Below are 14,156 nucleotides of genomic sequence, written 5' to 3' on the forward strand. Positions count from 1 at the left end.
ACTCCGAGCCCGTAACCGACTCCAGAAGGTAGGTCCGACCAGCATAATTTGGAGCCGACTAGAATTATCCAGAGCTGGAGTCGCCTGTGGTTAGAATAGTTCGAAGTCAAGATTGTCCGGAGTCGAACGGAGTCGAACGTAGTGAGCCGGAGTCGGTCCAACTCGGTCAGTGTCGGAGCCGACTTCGACTCTAGTTTCCAGTCGATTCCAGTCTACTCCGACTCATGACGACCCCGACTCCGGATAATTCCTATTCCGGATGACTGTGAATTCGAACGACAACGACTCCAGGTGAAACAATTGGTTCTGATTGTACACGAATCAGAATCGGTTTAACAATAACGGGTGTGCGATTGAACTTGTGGGTGCACTCTAGTGAACACATCACTATTCGCTACGCTTCTGGGCTGTACTAAACAGTTTTTAGAACAATAGCAAAAGGAAAAAGCAAAAACAGCAATCATTTGAATCGTGAACGAACATTGTTGACTATAGAATCATCAGGATATTAGTAGGAGCATGTAAAGATAAATTTTGGTTCGAATTGTGAACTAATTGATTGCTTCCAAGTTTAAGTTACAAAATACAACAAAAAGCTTATTTTTTAATTAAATTATATTAATAAAACAATCAGCAGTCAATAAAAAATAGTTTTAACATAAAAGGCATCAAGTTATTATACTTGAAATCATTAAAACCCCTTATCTATTGCTTTACGAACATGAATCACGTGTGATATAAACCATTGTCTGTATACAGTGACTGTCATAATAAAGTGCTTACTTTTATGTTCTTTCGATCGCAGAGGTGGTCGAATAAAACTCACGCGTTACTAATAAATTTACTAACGTATATATTCAACTTCACTTGGTTACAATTTGGTGTTGGCTTCGAGCACGCTTCCTTGCTGACCGCTAGTTCTTCAGTGCGCGCTGGTGTTTGGCGGTCAACGTCCGTGACCGCGCAACCGATGACCCCCGGATCGATCACACGCATACATTGACGGATGACGCTTTGCTGTCATCCGTGAGTTACCGCCGTGAATGAGTCCGGGCCAGGTTAGCTCACAACATCTCCCCCTTTTAATTACAGACGATACCCCTCGAGCCTACGCGGAAGTCTTCTAAGCCTAGAAGACCGGCGTGGCGACCGTATCGGCTGCTGGCGTTTTGTAGTAGCGAACGGGATTGGGCGTGGAGATGGTTGTGTGGGTGACGCGCTAGTTTGATGGTCCGTCAAGGGAACAGAACTCGATTCCGCTACCGCGCTGTCCGTCAGCAGATCAAACGGCAAATGATCTATGTCCACGTCCTCGCTGGAAGCCCCCACGGCCGAATCACGTTTTCGCAGCTGGTTCACATGGCGCCTGTGAACCCGTTGATTGTTCGTCTGCACCTCGAACATAACGCTGCCCAACTCTCGTATGATTTGCGCCGGAACCCACTTCCATGAATTCCGCGCATAGAACTTGGCGTAGACGAGGTCACCGCGCTGAAATCGTCTATCCAAGTTGGCCGGTTCTGCTTGCGCTGCAGGTGGAGGTTTCAGCAATTCCAACGCTGTTCGCATTTTTCTGCCTAGCATGGCTTCAGCTGGCGACTGCATGTCCGGCAAAATAGCGTTGGGAGTTGACCGGTAGCTCGCCAGAAAAACGTCAAGCGCTTCGTCCTGCGTTGTTCCCCCTTCCTGGATCTTCCTCATCGACCGCTTGAAGGTGTCAACAAAGCGCTCCGCCTGCCCATTCGATTGCGGATGGAATGGCGCAGTTGTGACGTGCTGTATACCGCGACTACTGCAATACTCCGAAAACTCAGCACTGACAAATTGTGGCCCGTTGTCGCTCACCATCGTTTCCGGGTATCCAAATCTCGCAAAGATTGACCTCAGTATCGCGATCGTTGCTGCTGATGTGGTACTTCGCGTTCGTATCACCTCTGGCCACTTGGTAAACGCGTCTACCACGATCATAAAATAGTCACCATCGATTGGCCCAGCGAAATCGATGTGAATACGTTCCCAAGGTTTCTGTGTCGCTGGCCAGGGAACAGGTTTTTCGCGAGGTGAAGTCTTTGCCGCTATCGCACAAGCATGGCATCCCTTTACGTGCTCCGTTATGTCCTTATCAACGGATGGCCAGTACACGTAACTCCGGGCCTTCGACTTCATTCGCTGGATACCGGGGTGCCCTTCATGTAGTTGCTTCAAGCAACGCTGCTGCAGCTTGCTAGGGATCACCACTCTTTCCCCAAACAAAATGCAACCACGGACCGTGGTTAGGGCTTCGCTTCTGTGGTAAAAGCAAGCCAGCTCTGCAGCATATGCGACATTTTGGGGCCACCCTTCCATGATGTATCCGTAAACCTTCTTCAGGACAGGGTCGGACTCCGTGGCCTTCGCAACGTCTCTAAAATTGAGTGGAAATATATTAATACAGTATGATGCTATGGAACTTACATCATTTTCCAACTCAGCGCTTGCGATTATGTATTCCGGATCCGGTTTTGCGTGCTCGTGTATCAGCCTTGAGAGCACGTCCGCATTGCCAAACTTATCGGTTTGCACGTACTCGATGGTAAAATCATACATCAGCAACTGCAATGCAAACCGCTGCAACCTATTTGCCGTGTACACTGGTATACCCTTATGTGACCCGAAAATCCGCAACAAGGGTCGATGATCGGTTTGCAATCGGAAGTGGCGCCCAAACAGCATCTTATGAAACTTTTTCACAGCAAATATAATCGCCAAACCTTCGCGGTCAATTTGGCTGTAATTTGCTTCAGCCTTCGTAAGGGCTCTCGATGCGTGCTGAACAACCTTCAGCGAGCCATCCGCGTACCTGTGGCTTATGGTCGCGCCTAGTCCAACCGACGATGCATCGGCAGAGACCACTATCTCTGCATTCGGGTCGTAGTGCGTCAGCAGCAAGTCGGATGCTAACAGGTCTTTGAACCTGTTAAAAGCATTTGCGCACTCCCGTGTCCAAACAAATTTGGTGTCATTTTTGAGCAATGCATCCAGCGGGTATCGCAATTCTCGCATCTTTGGTACAAATTTGCCGTAATAATTCACAGCACCCAGAAAGGACCGAACCTCACTAACGTTCGTCGGTGCTGGCATCTTCAGGATCGCATCTATTTTCGCTGGGTTTGGTCTGAGACCCTGTCTGTCGATAACAAAACCCAGGTACTCTATCCTTGGCATTTTAAACGAACACTTTTCCGCTCGGATTGTAAATCCGTACTCCTTTATGCGCCGGAAAAGGTTGAGCAAATTCTCATCGTGCTCGCGTTCTGTTTTGCCTCCAACAACTACATCATCCATGTACCCAGATGTACATTTTAGGCCGGAGAGCATTGCATCGATGAGTTGCTGGAACGCGGCTGGAGCAATTTTAATGCCAGGTGGTAGACGGTTGTAATGGTACAATCCGCGATGCGTGTTAATCGTCAGGAGTGGACGATATTCCTCTTTAATTTGTACCTGCAAGAATGCATCCGTTAGATCAATTTTTGAAAAATACTTGCATTGTGCCAGTTTTGAAAAAATATCCTCTGGGAGTGGGAGTGGATATTCGTACGATTGAAGAGCTGCATTCAACCCAGTTGAATAATCTCCACAAATCCGCACGCTGCCGTTCTGCTTCCTCACCACCACAATTGGGGCCGCCCAGTCCGAATAATCCACCGGAGTAATCACCCCTAGATCCTCTAAGCGATCGAGCTCCTTGTCCACCGTTGCTCGCATCGCGTACGCTACCGGGCGCTTAGGACAAAACACAGAACGGTGATTTGGCTTGAGCTGAAACTGTACATTCGCCTTGGTGCACAATCCGTTGCCTTTAAACAATGCAGGGAATCGGCTCTCCCATTTCACTCCCTCTGCTTCCACCTTGTTGCAAAACTGGTCCATGGGGACGGCACCGAGCTCGAACGTTGCTATCATATCGGCCCCCAAAAGATGCAAGGCCGAGTCCATAACGCGTATAACAGCAGACCGCGTTCTGTCACCGATCGTTATCTGTGCCTCGAATTCACCATCCAATTCAAGGCGGGACCCAGATGCTGTTTTTGCGTGGACTGTTACCGGCTTCAGTGTTGGCTTACCCAGCTGCTGCCACGTTTCTCGTCCGATTACTGTAATATCCGATCCAGTGTCAAGCTGCAGGCGGACCCTGTTACTGTTGATGAAAATGTTAACAAATTTTCTAGCTTGCTGGACATTACAAACATTGACCGTCACCGTACGCATGTCCACCGACGTGCGTTTTTTTTTCTTGTACTTCCCCTTTTTGTTGCCTCTTTTCTGCTGGTTGCAAAAACCTTCTCGGTGACCGGTTACGTTACAATCGCGACACTTGTGCAGAGCATATGAGCACTCACTTGCCCAATGAGCCTCACCACATAACCAACACGGCCCAGGTGGTTTGTTTACATTATCACTGTTCCTCGTATGCTGGTACTGCTTTCTTTGTTTCCACTTGCTCGCCTGCTGTTGTGCATTGCTTCTACTTCTTAGTGCTAGGATTTGCTCCTCCGCCTGAGTAGCGATCATGGCGCTATCCACCTTCAAGCTGGAGATTCGCTCACACTCAGCGGAGAGCTGCTCTAGCGTGACGTCGGTTCTCTCCTCGATACGAGAGAGAAGTCTCGTGCGCACGTCCGCATCAGCATCATCCTTTAAGCCGCACACTAATATCAGGCATTTGAACTGCTCCTCGCTCATTGCGGACAGCTGAAAGTTGACGCAGGAGCGGTTCACGCGGCAAACAAACGACACGAAATCCTCCGTACGAGATTTCGTTAGCTGCAAACACTTGTAGCGCTTACTCACAAGCGTTTCAGCTCTCCCAAAAAGGGCCTTCAGCTTTTTCACCGTTTCATCGAACGGTATCTCCCGAGGAACGCTGGGCAGGATGAAACTAGCGTAGCGTGCGTGCTCCGCAGGGCCTAACTTGCGCACCAGTAAGCGCACCTTTGCTGCATCGTCGAGGCGGGAGGCATCCTGTGCGAACAGGTCCTCGTAGCGCGCGAACCACGTATCGAAAGTTATTTCGGATTCCGCCTCGTACCGGAACTCGGTGATGCTACCCGACAACGCATCAATAATCAACTCCGGATTACTGGGGGCAATGACCTGCGTCGGGAAGGCCTGGCTTTGCTGGTTTGTAACTTGTGACTGCTGCAATACTTGCGTGATTAGTTGCTGCTGTTGCTGCATCTGTTGCTGCACCTGCTGCTGCTGCTGCTGCATCTGCTGTTGCATTAACTGCATCATCTGCATCAGCATCGCAGAATCGGGTGACTGCGCCGGCACTGATGATGACGCAGCAAAATGCTGTAGCGATGGCTGCCCCGCTGCATTCTGCGATGGCAGATTCACCGTTGGCACAACATTCTCGTTCGCGGGTGGAAAAATTTGCTGTCCCGTAGCAAAACCAGTCGAACGCAGCAAGGATGATCTTCGCTGCTCTCCTTCCATGGGGAAATCCGATGCACCGTTTTCGCTGGTGCTCATCCTTCTGCGTTTTGCTCGCGGGCGCGTAATTTTTCGAACAGCACAACTTCACTCACAGTCGAAATGCAATGGGAAAAAAATCCTTTTTTTTTTTTTTTACTCGTCGCCACTTTTATGTTCTTTCGATCGCAGAGGTGGTCGAATAAAACTCACGCGTTACTAATAAATTTACTAACGTATATATTCAACTTCACTTGGTTACAATTTGGTGTTGGCTTCGAGCACGCTTCCTTGCTGACCGCTAGTTCTTCAGTGCGCGCTGGTGTTTGGCGGTCAACGTCCGTGACCGCGCAACCGATGACCCCCGGATCGATCACACGCATACATTGACGGATGACGCTTTGCTGTCATCCGTGAGTTACCGCCGTGAATGAGTCCGGGCCAGGTTAGCTCACAACACTTACTTTGTACAATTTTAGGCCGTAAATACACGGACCGGAATTTCGCGGCCGCGGAATTCCGCTTGCTGAAAAATGTATGGATATGACAGTTCGGGAAAGTTGCCGTTGACACTTTGTGAATGGGTTTGAGAGCAGGCAAAATTCCGCGGCCGCAAAATTCTGGTCCGTGTATTTTCGGCCTTACATTTGTTCCATTTTTTCGTGAAAAAAGTTATTATATTACTTTTTTTAAACACTATTCGTTACATGCTGATGAATGTGTAGTACCAAACCATGGCGAAAAAGGAGTTCGTGATATTTATTAAAAAGCTGGGGTTTGAAAAAAACATTATGCTTATACACACTTCGTTTTCACTTACACACACAACTTAGAAACATATTTTTGCAATTTTTTTAGAGTTTTCCAGGGGTACTCAGAGTTGTGGGACACTTCCTTGACGAAAAGTTCTTTGTTACGGAAAGTGAAGTTAATATGATGGAAATTGAACTCTCTGTCACCCTTTTTGGACAGGCTTCTTAGAAATTGGATTTGTCCAGCATTGGTGCTATAGAGTCCAATTCACATTACATTTCACGGAAGAAAGAGTCATTAAAGTGTCCCACAGCTATGAAAACTCCTGCAAACCCCTGTATCGAATAAATTATCCTTTGGAATGGCCTCCACAAAGTCTGAATCTTAACCCCATCAATTGTTGCAAAGAACTAGATGCAGTACTAGATGCATCTTAAACATAATCCAAAGAGCTTTTCGAGCTTTTAAGTCTGGAAAGGCAGAGCCAGAGCTAGAGACAAGTCTGGATGCATAGACATAATAAAATTCGTGTTATTTTTGGTTTAAAAAAATCTCTAGAATGATGGAAATGGGCCACAGCAATTTAAGAAAACTTACCATTTTTGCCATGGTTTGACACTGCTTACTCATAAGCCAATATCGAAATGAAAAAATAATAATAAAACAGTAAAATATTTCTTTCACAAAAACAAAGTTAGATGTGCGCTCTTTTTTATGCCGGTCACTGTAACAATATAAGGTAAGCTCGTACACATGGGGAGTGCAAGATTTTGGTAATAAATTTTAAAATAATTGCAATTGCATAACAATTGTACAAGGATATGGAAAAATCGTTTTAATATATGAATTACGTGCATCTCTCTATTAATTGCACATTTAATTGCAGTTCAAAACGCACAAATAGCTCTCAATAGGCAAATTAATTTGGCAGTTGCTTGCACGTGTTGCTGCCTAACCAGCGCTGCTGTCAATACAGCGAAGCCATACTTAAGTGGAGCGTTGCGCCAACGGTCCACATCAGTAGTGGTTGATCCTCCCTTTGAACAGCATTAGTTCGTCTCTGGTACAGCAACGATGGAGAAGTGGGTTGGCAAGATAGCGCTGGTAACGGGCGCCAGCTCGGGCATCGGACAGGATGTGGCGCTTACGCTAGCGGACGCGGGCATGATCGTGGTAGGGATAGCGCGCCGTGCCGAGCTTGTCACGCTACTCTCCACCAAGGTGACCGGCGGCGGTAAGATTTACGCCAAAAAGTGTGATGTGAGCAACGAGGGAGAAATAATGGAAACGCTCAACTGGATCCGCCGCGAGTTCGGTGGCGTTGATGTGCTGATCAATAATGCAGGCATTTATCGCTATCAATTTATCACGCGTAAGTGTGGAAAGGATAGTGCACGAAAAAAAAAAATAGAAAAACTCCATTGGTTCGTTACAATTCCAGAGAGTGAAACGTCCGATTTTCGCGACACCTTCAACGTGAATGTGCTGGCGACGTGCATTTTCATTCGCGAAGTGGTAAAGGACATGCAGGCAAGGGAAGCGTACGGTCACATCGTGGTGCTGAACAGCTTGCTGGGCAAACGCGTCCCGGACGTATCGGTGCCCGTGTTCGGCTTGTATCCGGCATCCAAGTTTGCGCTCGTTGGGATGACGGAAGTGTTGCGGCAAGAGTTAAACTTCCTCAAATTGCCCATCAAAGTTACGGTAAGATTGGTTAGATGGCTGTGGACAGGGACTAAGAAGATGATGACTGTGCTTATCTTTTCGTTTGTGGCGTGGGGGCACATCCCATCACCCCATTGCAGAGCATTCATCCTGGCATGGTGCAGACGGACATGATCAAGGTGTTCGAGTCGAAGCTAGCGGAACGACTACCAAAGCTCCAGGTGACGGACATTACCGCCAGCATCGTGCATTGCCTTGCAACACCTCCCGAAGTTCGTGTAAGTATAGTCGCTTGCGGTTACGCATCAATGAATCGTCAATGTATACGCAACAGGCTATCGGATTACTCTGGATTGACGGGGTCTGGTTTGATGGCTTGAAGCGGGCATCAAAAACCGGCTGTGTTATTCTATACTGCGACGAGGTTAACTTGGGTTCGGTTTAATTTCTTGTTTCAGATCGATGAGCTGACCATTATGCCAACCATGCAGTAAAAGGCCGTGGCCGCCAGCAAAAGGTAACCGTTGATTTGTTGTACAACACAAACGCAGAATTCAATAAAATATATGTTTGGAATTGTTGCTTTGAGTTGATGCATCTGTCGAGCTATGTCGGGTTCGGTTCATTGGAATGTGGTTCCAATTTGTACTAATTGACAGCAATCAATCCAGTCAAATGGGGATAAGGAAATGTTTCGTTAATCCAGCGCACAAATTCAATTAGCGTGACCTCAGGGTGCAATCTATCTGTAAAACTTGGATGGCATTTACTCTTCGTGGATCGTGACACTTCTAAACCAAATCATTAAAGTAAAACACATTTCAACAAGAATTGTAAAACGTAATAGTGTCTCTGTTTTGCTTGCCTGCTCCATAAACCATTTCCCTTAATAACGGACACGTTTCGAGGCCGGTTGTATCAGCATAATCCAAATTGAATGATAGTTGTACTTACGATAAAAGCACTGTGCACTAAATGATGAATAACAACATTCTGCATTCGGTAGCAGGGATAACAAGAAAAAATGTGCCAAAAAGGTTGCACTGGTGCACTTCAACCACAACGCTGCAGAACGTATTGCAGAACGTTGCATAGGAGGATTCATTTTAGGGTAGGTAAGTTGCCAACGCTACTTTCGTTCTGGGGGTGGGTGTTTTTTTCTTTTTCGTCATGTTCTTCGATTCCGCCGCCGAGAGCGAAACAGATCCACCACCAGCTGCACTCGGATGCAACAGTGCAACCGGAAATAATGGTCATGTTCTTGCGCGCTCGTGGAGGTTCGGTGTTCATCTAGATCGAAATGCTCGCTCGGTCGGTCGGTCGGTCGGTCGGTATCTTCTGCTCCCGGGATTTTATGGAGCAGAAGAGGACGATAGGTATTTTATTAAAAGAATTATATCAACGAGCAGGTTGCAGCACGCTGCACTTGTGCACTGTGTGTTGCACTAATGCACCACACACCGCAATGCAATCGAATATGTACGCGATGTACATCGAGGCTGGATGCAAACACGATGCGCTGTGGATTAGGTACAGGAAAATGGCACGTTTTGAAAGTTGGAGTAATGGTTTCGTGATATGCGAAAGATGTAATAGTATAGACTGGATGCTGTAGCGTGATTTGCTACAGCAGCAGAGAGTAATTTGTTCAACAGTGAAACCTGTTGCAAAAACGATTATGTTATTGATACAGTTTTAGTATAACTATTTGCACAATTAATACTGGCTCGCAACGCGTGTCACTGGGTTTCCTGGGCCGGGAAGATCCAACAACCGACGCCATAGCTTTTGGAGGACCCATTCATTGCAACAGCACGCGACACAGGTAATAAATCGTAAAGAATCTTCTTTTGTGGTGGGTTACTTTCTACTAGAATGCATTCTAAGGACGCGTTATGCTACCAGTATCCCATTAATAGCGAATACCGAATGCAGCCCTAGCGAATGCGCATTTATTCTTGGTGATATGGGCCATTTCTCCATTTGCTGCTGTTGCGCCCGGTAAATTGCGAGAGATGTCATCTCCGCTGGGCTGCTGCTGTGCTGTGTCAGTATGTTTTGCGGCTTTGGAGTCGTCCTACCTCCGCACCTCACCGTACCGTGTTACAGGTTACAGTGTGCAGTCCGGGATGGAAAACCACTTCATAGATCAGCGCCCTCGGTGCGCTCACGTCCCGTGTGCGATGAGTTTCCACACTTTCCTAAATCCCATGCTACTACCACCCCATAACCATCCTTGGACGACCCGTTTCGGTGTTTTTCGCGGGCCGTGAGTTTTCGGTTTCGCTCCGTGTGGAATGTAAATTATTCAAAGTCTGCCGTTGTTGTTGTGTGCTGGGGTGGCGCCTTTTTTTTGAAGCGTCGTTTTGTTTTGTGATGCTTTTTTGTGTGTGTGGAGATTGGTGGCACTCGCAACGATCCGCAGGACTAGCAGGAGCCACCCAGCTTCCAAGGGGAAAACTTGAAAAGCATTCCAAAAGCGTCTTCATCACCGAACATTGCTGTCCGGTGTGTCGAGTCGACTCTCTCTCTCTCTCTCTCTCTCTCTCTCTCTCTCTCTCTCTCTCTCTCCCACTCTCCCCCTTTGCACGGAAATTATTTCAATTTTTTCATCTTTCCACGATAATGCTGGTCCCCGTTCTTGTTTTTGACTCGCACCAGCACAAGAGAACACAATTTTCCATTCCCATGGCCATGGTTCTAGTTGTAGGAGCTTGTGTTTTTTTAGAAATGATTATAAAAATATATACCCAGTACGGGGAGGTAACAATAACATATTTCGTGCAAATTTTGTTTCAACCGCTGCTGTCCTCGCTCTCCACAGCCAAGTGGCACGTGATGCTTCTCGCTGGACTTCATCTTCGTGAAGCTTTTGCCCTAGGTAGCTGGTGAGAGAGTGTAGTGTACGAGTAGTTGATGAAAGTTTGGTTCGGTTCCATCGGTCCAGAAGTGTGCATTATGCAGGTTTGTGCAGTTTTTGTAGCTCCTGCAGTTCCGTCTCGATGTCGGTGCGGGAGGTAGTGGTGGCCGAGGGCGGCCGCTTCGGGATCGACCAGAACCGCTGATCACGTCCAAACTGGCGTCCCTCGTCCATCGTTTCCGGCAGCTTTTGATGGAGCGTCTCCGGCAGGAAGATGGCGCTAACCGCACCGACCAGCATAATCAGTGCCATCGCCACGAACGGTAGCCGCAGGTCGCGACTAGTGCCGAGGTACACGATGTACGGTCCAACCGCACCGAACACGTTCGACACGATGATACCGAACGAGGTCCCAGTCTGCCGGAGTGACGTTGGGTACAGCTCGACCGACTGCAGGTACAGGGCGAAGTAGGTGACGCAGACAAAAAACTTCACCACAATGGCCAGCATCGTCACGTACAGCTCGGTACCGGGCCGATGGATGAGCAGCACGACGGGCAGGCAGGCGAGTGTGGCCGCGAGAAAGGCGCCACTGTTGGTAAACCGGCGCCCGAGTCGATCGCAGCACAGCTGGCCGAGCAGGTAGGCCGGCAGCTCCACCGCACCCTGCCAGAAGTTGTTCAGGAACGGGTTGCCACCCATCTGCAGACTGAGCAGGAACAGGGTAAACGTCGGTATGGTGTTGCAGATCCAGCTGAACAGCAGCAGGCCGGTCAGCTTGCTCATGTGCCACCCGCTGAAGAGGGACGCGATACCGTACGTCTTTTCGCGTTCGGGACGAGGCACGAGCGCTTTCAGCTGTTGCTCGGTCAGCTCGAACGGACGCCCATTGATGGTGGCAATTTTGCGCAACTGCGCCAGACACGCGCCGTAACGTCCTTGACTTGCCAGCCAGCGCGGGGACTCGATCGCGTAGCGGGGAAAGCAGTAGAACAGTAGGCAGGGCAGCGAGGTGACGATCATGAACCAGCTCCAGTCTCGCATCCACCAGAGGATGAGCGGGGCGAGACAGACGCCCGCAGTCCAACCGACCAGCTGCCAGAGGGAAAGGGCCGCCCGGTTAGCATCCTTCGAGATTTCCATCGCGATAATCAGGGGCGACTGGAAGGAGGTGTTGGTGGAGAAGCTACCGATGAAAGCGAGCGATGCGAACAGCCAGTAGCTGTGGGCGGAAAATATGGACAGTACTCGCCCGATGGCAGCCGTCGCTATGCTGAACAGGTACACCGGCAGTCGCCCGATTCTGCAAATGTGTGTATCAAAGAATCGCAAGGGAGTTAGAGCAGCTTCTAGCTGATTTCGAGGGCAATCTTACCGATCACCCAGCTGGCCAAGGATAAATGTCCCGCACACTTCGGAAACGCGCACGAAAGCAAACACATTCGTGCCGTACAGTTCCCGATCGCAGACCCAATCCTGCTCCGTCACCGGTGTACGATCGTAGTAGGTGCGATCGTAGTCGTATCCATACAGACAGGATACTGTCGCTGTTTTATTCGATGGTGGCATATAGTCGTCAGTGGTATGCTCATCATAAGAAATGTTGTACATCTCGCAGGAACTGTGCACATATTCTCCACGACTGTTATACTCCCTGGTTGAGGAAAGATAACATTGGGATTTAATAGACTTTGATCATATTTCCTCATTACTCGAAAAGTCCAAACATTGCAACACCAGCTGGAGTTAGTTGACTTGATGATAAGCTATCATAATTATACCTTCTACGGTATAATCTACGTGCTTACATGTCTTTTGTGTAAAGGGCCGGTTAAGCTTTGATATTTCCAAGTGCCAAAAGAATTAAACTGTTATCTCTCATGCAGCCTAGACTCGTGATTTGTGCACTTAGTGTGTGTTGGTGTTTTGCTATTAAATATAAATATATATATAAATATAATATTTTAAGCCTCCAACAATCTAACATCCAAAAAATAAGATAAAGAAAGACTGATGGTGAAGTTTGGAATTAATTATTTTGGGAGATGGTAAACAAAGCAATTAGTATTAAAAATAAGATGATGATAAAACTGTATCATAAAACATAACAAAAGCCAAATTAGTGTCATAAGCTCACACTAATCTCATGAACACCTCGTGCTCTCGGGCATTCCAATCAACTCACATTGGATACACAGTTGCCTTCCACTGATCGCTGCCCGTAGCGTTGAGCATTTCGTTGTCCGTGACCGGTATACGGCACCTGTGGTCCGGGACGGCCAGCACGAGCAACACATTCACCACACACATCGCGAAAAACAGTACCGCGATCACGTTAAAGATGATGTTGTACCGGCGCTGAAACGGACCATCGTTGCCGATTGATTCCATGATCCGATCGAACGCAGCATCTGCTCCAGCATTTTCGCTTGCGTCAGATGTCATTTTGTCTGTTTCTTCTTTCCCTCCGCCAATGCCGTACACCGAGATCCGTGAACAAGATCGAGATCTGCCTGTAACTGATGCGAACGCGCTGCCAACATCCGAACGAACGCGTGAGAAACGGTCTCTTTAGCAGCACATGGTATCACTAACATTTGCACTGATATCACACGGTACACGGCTGGTACGTCGTTACCTTATCACACATCATTAACTTCTGGCTAGTCTCGCGCAAGCCTGTCGCTAGATACGGGATACGGGACTGTCTCCCTCGAGGGTCGGACTGCAGTGTCAGCTCCTCTGGTACGCTGTCATCGTGGGACGTTGTTGTCGCCGTCTATGCATTCAGTAAAAAGACGTCACCCGATTGAGAGACGCTCGCACGGAAACCTGTAGTTGTAACATCTGTAACCGTTTGGGTGTGAGCGAGGGAACGGCTCATGAACCAGCGCAGTGCATCGGCGGCGTGAACGCTGGCCGAGGGTCGTGATAAATACATTTCAACCGATTAGTGTTGGTGTTGGTGCAATAATATATCTGTGTTTTTTGTGTATGTGTGTGTGTTACCATGGGCGTAGCATGATTGTGTTTTGGTTCGTTTGTTTGTTTGTTGCTCTGTTTTAAGCAAGTCACTTACACGGTCGACTGCGCTCAGCTGCAACAGATGATGGCAATGCACTCGGTGCGCTGAGCGTAGTGATGGTCTGAATGGCTCAGTTGAAAGATCTATATTGGAATTTATTTCATTAAGCACTATCTATGATGTTTCGAATCGTAACAGTTTATGGACGGCAAAATTGCATGACTTTGTATCGAAACCAATTGATCTGTTAAATGATAGGAATGTTGAATAAACAATTACCCATTAAACATGTTATCATTTTGAGCAATTACAAATAATCACATGCGATACCAGTCAGTTTATTCAGAAGCACAGTTCAACCGTTCAAATTGAAGTAAAATGTAGTAATAACTTGCT

The 14,156-nt window shown here is 47.8% G+C and overlaps 2 protein-coding genes across 4 annotated transcripts; one reads left to right on the forward strand and one right to left on the reverse strand.

Moving 5' to 3' along the window:
• Positions 1 to 7,225: 7,225 nt before the first annotated feature.
• LOC1273927 (farnesol dehydrogenase) lies at positions 7,226 to 8,451 on the forward strand. 2 transcript variants are annotated; one of them, XM_312977.5, is made up of 4 exons: positions 7,226 to 7,582; positions 7,652 to 7,914; positions 8,016 to 8,153; positions 8,334 to 8,451. In XM_312977.5, exons 1-4 carry the CDS (start codon positions 7,285 to 7,287, stop codon positions 8,367 to 8,369), a joined length of 735 nt encoding a protein of 244 aa, XP_312977.4. In that variant the 5' UTR covers positions 7,226 to 7,284; the 3' UTR covers positions 8,370 to 8,451. The 2 variants fall into 2 exon arrangements, with proteins under 2 accessions (XP_312977.4, XP_061499425.1); XM_061643441.1 differs by having other exon boundaries at positions 8,016 to 8,451.
• Positions 8,452 to 9,191: 740 nt separating this feature from the next.
• Positions 9,192 to 13,640, reverse strand: LOC1273926 (carcinine transporter). Of its 2 annotated transcripts, XM_061643440.1 has the most exons (4): positions 13,331 to 13,632; positions 12,921 to 13,248; positions 12,111 to 12,389; positions 9,192 to 12,038 (listed from the first exon to the last, which is right to left on the reverse strand). In XM_061643440.1, exons 2-4 carry the CDS (start codon positions 13,178 to 13,180, stop codon positions 10,832 to 10,834), a joined length of 1,746 nt encoding a protein of 581 aa, XP_061499424.1. In that variant the 5' UTR covers positions 13,181 to 13,248; positions 13,331 to 13,632; the 3' UTR covers positions 9,192 to 10,831. The 2 variants fall into 2 exon arrangements, with proteins under 2 accessions (XP_061499424.1, XP_003436714.2); XM_003436666.2 differs by having other exon boundaries at positions 12,921 to 13,640.
• Between the last annotated feature and the right edge of the window lie 516 nt (positions 13,641 to 14,156).

This window comes from Anopheles gambiae, chromosome 2 (genome assembly GCF_943734735.2).
Source record: "Anopheles gambiae chromosome 2, idAnoGambNW_F1_1, whole genome shotgun sequence".
Taxonomy (NCBI): domain Eukaryota; kingdom Metazoa; phylum Arthropoda; class Insecta; order Diptera; family Culicidae; genus Anopheles; species Anopheles gambiae.

Coding starts and splice junctions, on each gene's coding strand:
- LOC1273927 (XM_061643441.1), top strand. CDS start 7,285: ATGGAGAAGTGGGTTGGCAAGATAGCGCTGGTAACGGGCGCCAGCTCG. Junction 7,583..7,651: donor TCGCTATCAATTTATCACGC/GTAAGTGTGGAA, acceptor TTACAATTCCAG/AGAGTGAAACGTCCGATTTT. Junction 7,915..8,015: donor AATTGCCCATCAAAGTTACG/GTAAGATTGGTT, acceptor ACCCCATTGCAG/AGCATTCATCCTGGCATGGT.
- LOC1273926 (XM_003436666.2), bottom strand. CDS start 13,180: ATGACATCTGACGCAAGCGAAAATGCTGGAGCAGATGCTGCGTTCGAT. Junction 12,390..12,920: donor AAGGCAACTGTGTATCCAAT/GTGAGTTGATTG, acceptor TTCCTCAACCAG/GGAGTATAACAGTCGTGGAG. Junction 12,039..12,110: donor CTTGGCCAGCTGGGTGATCG/GTAAGATTGCCC, acceptor ACACATTTGCAG/AATCGGGCGACTGCCGGTGT.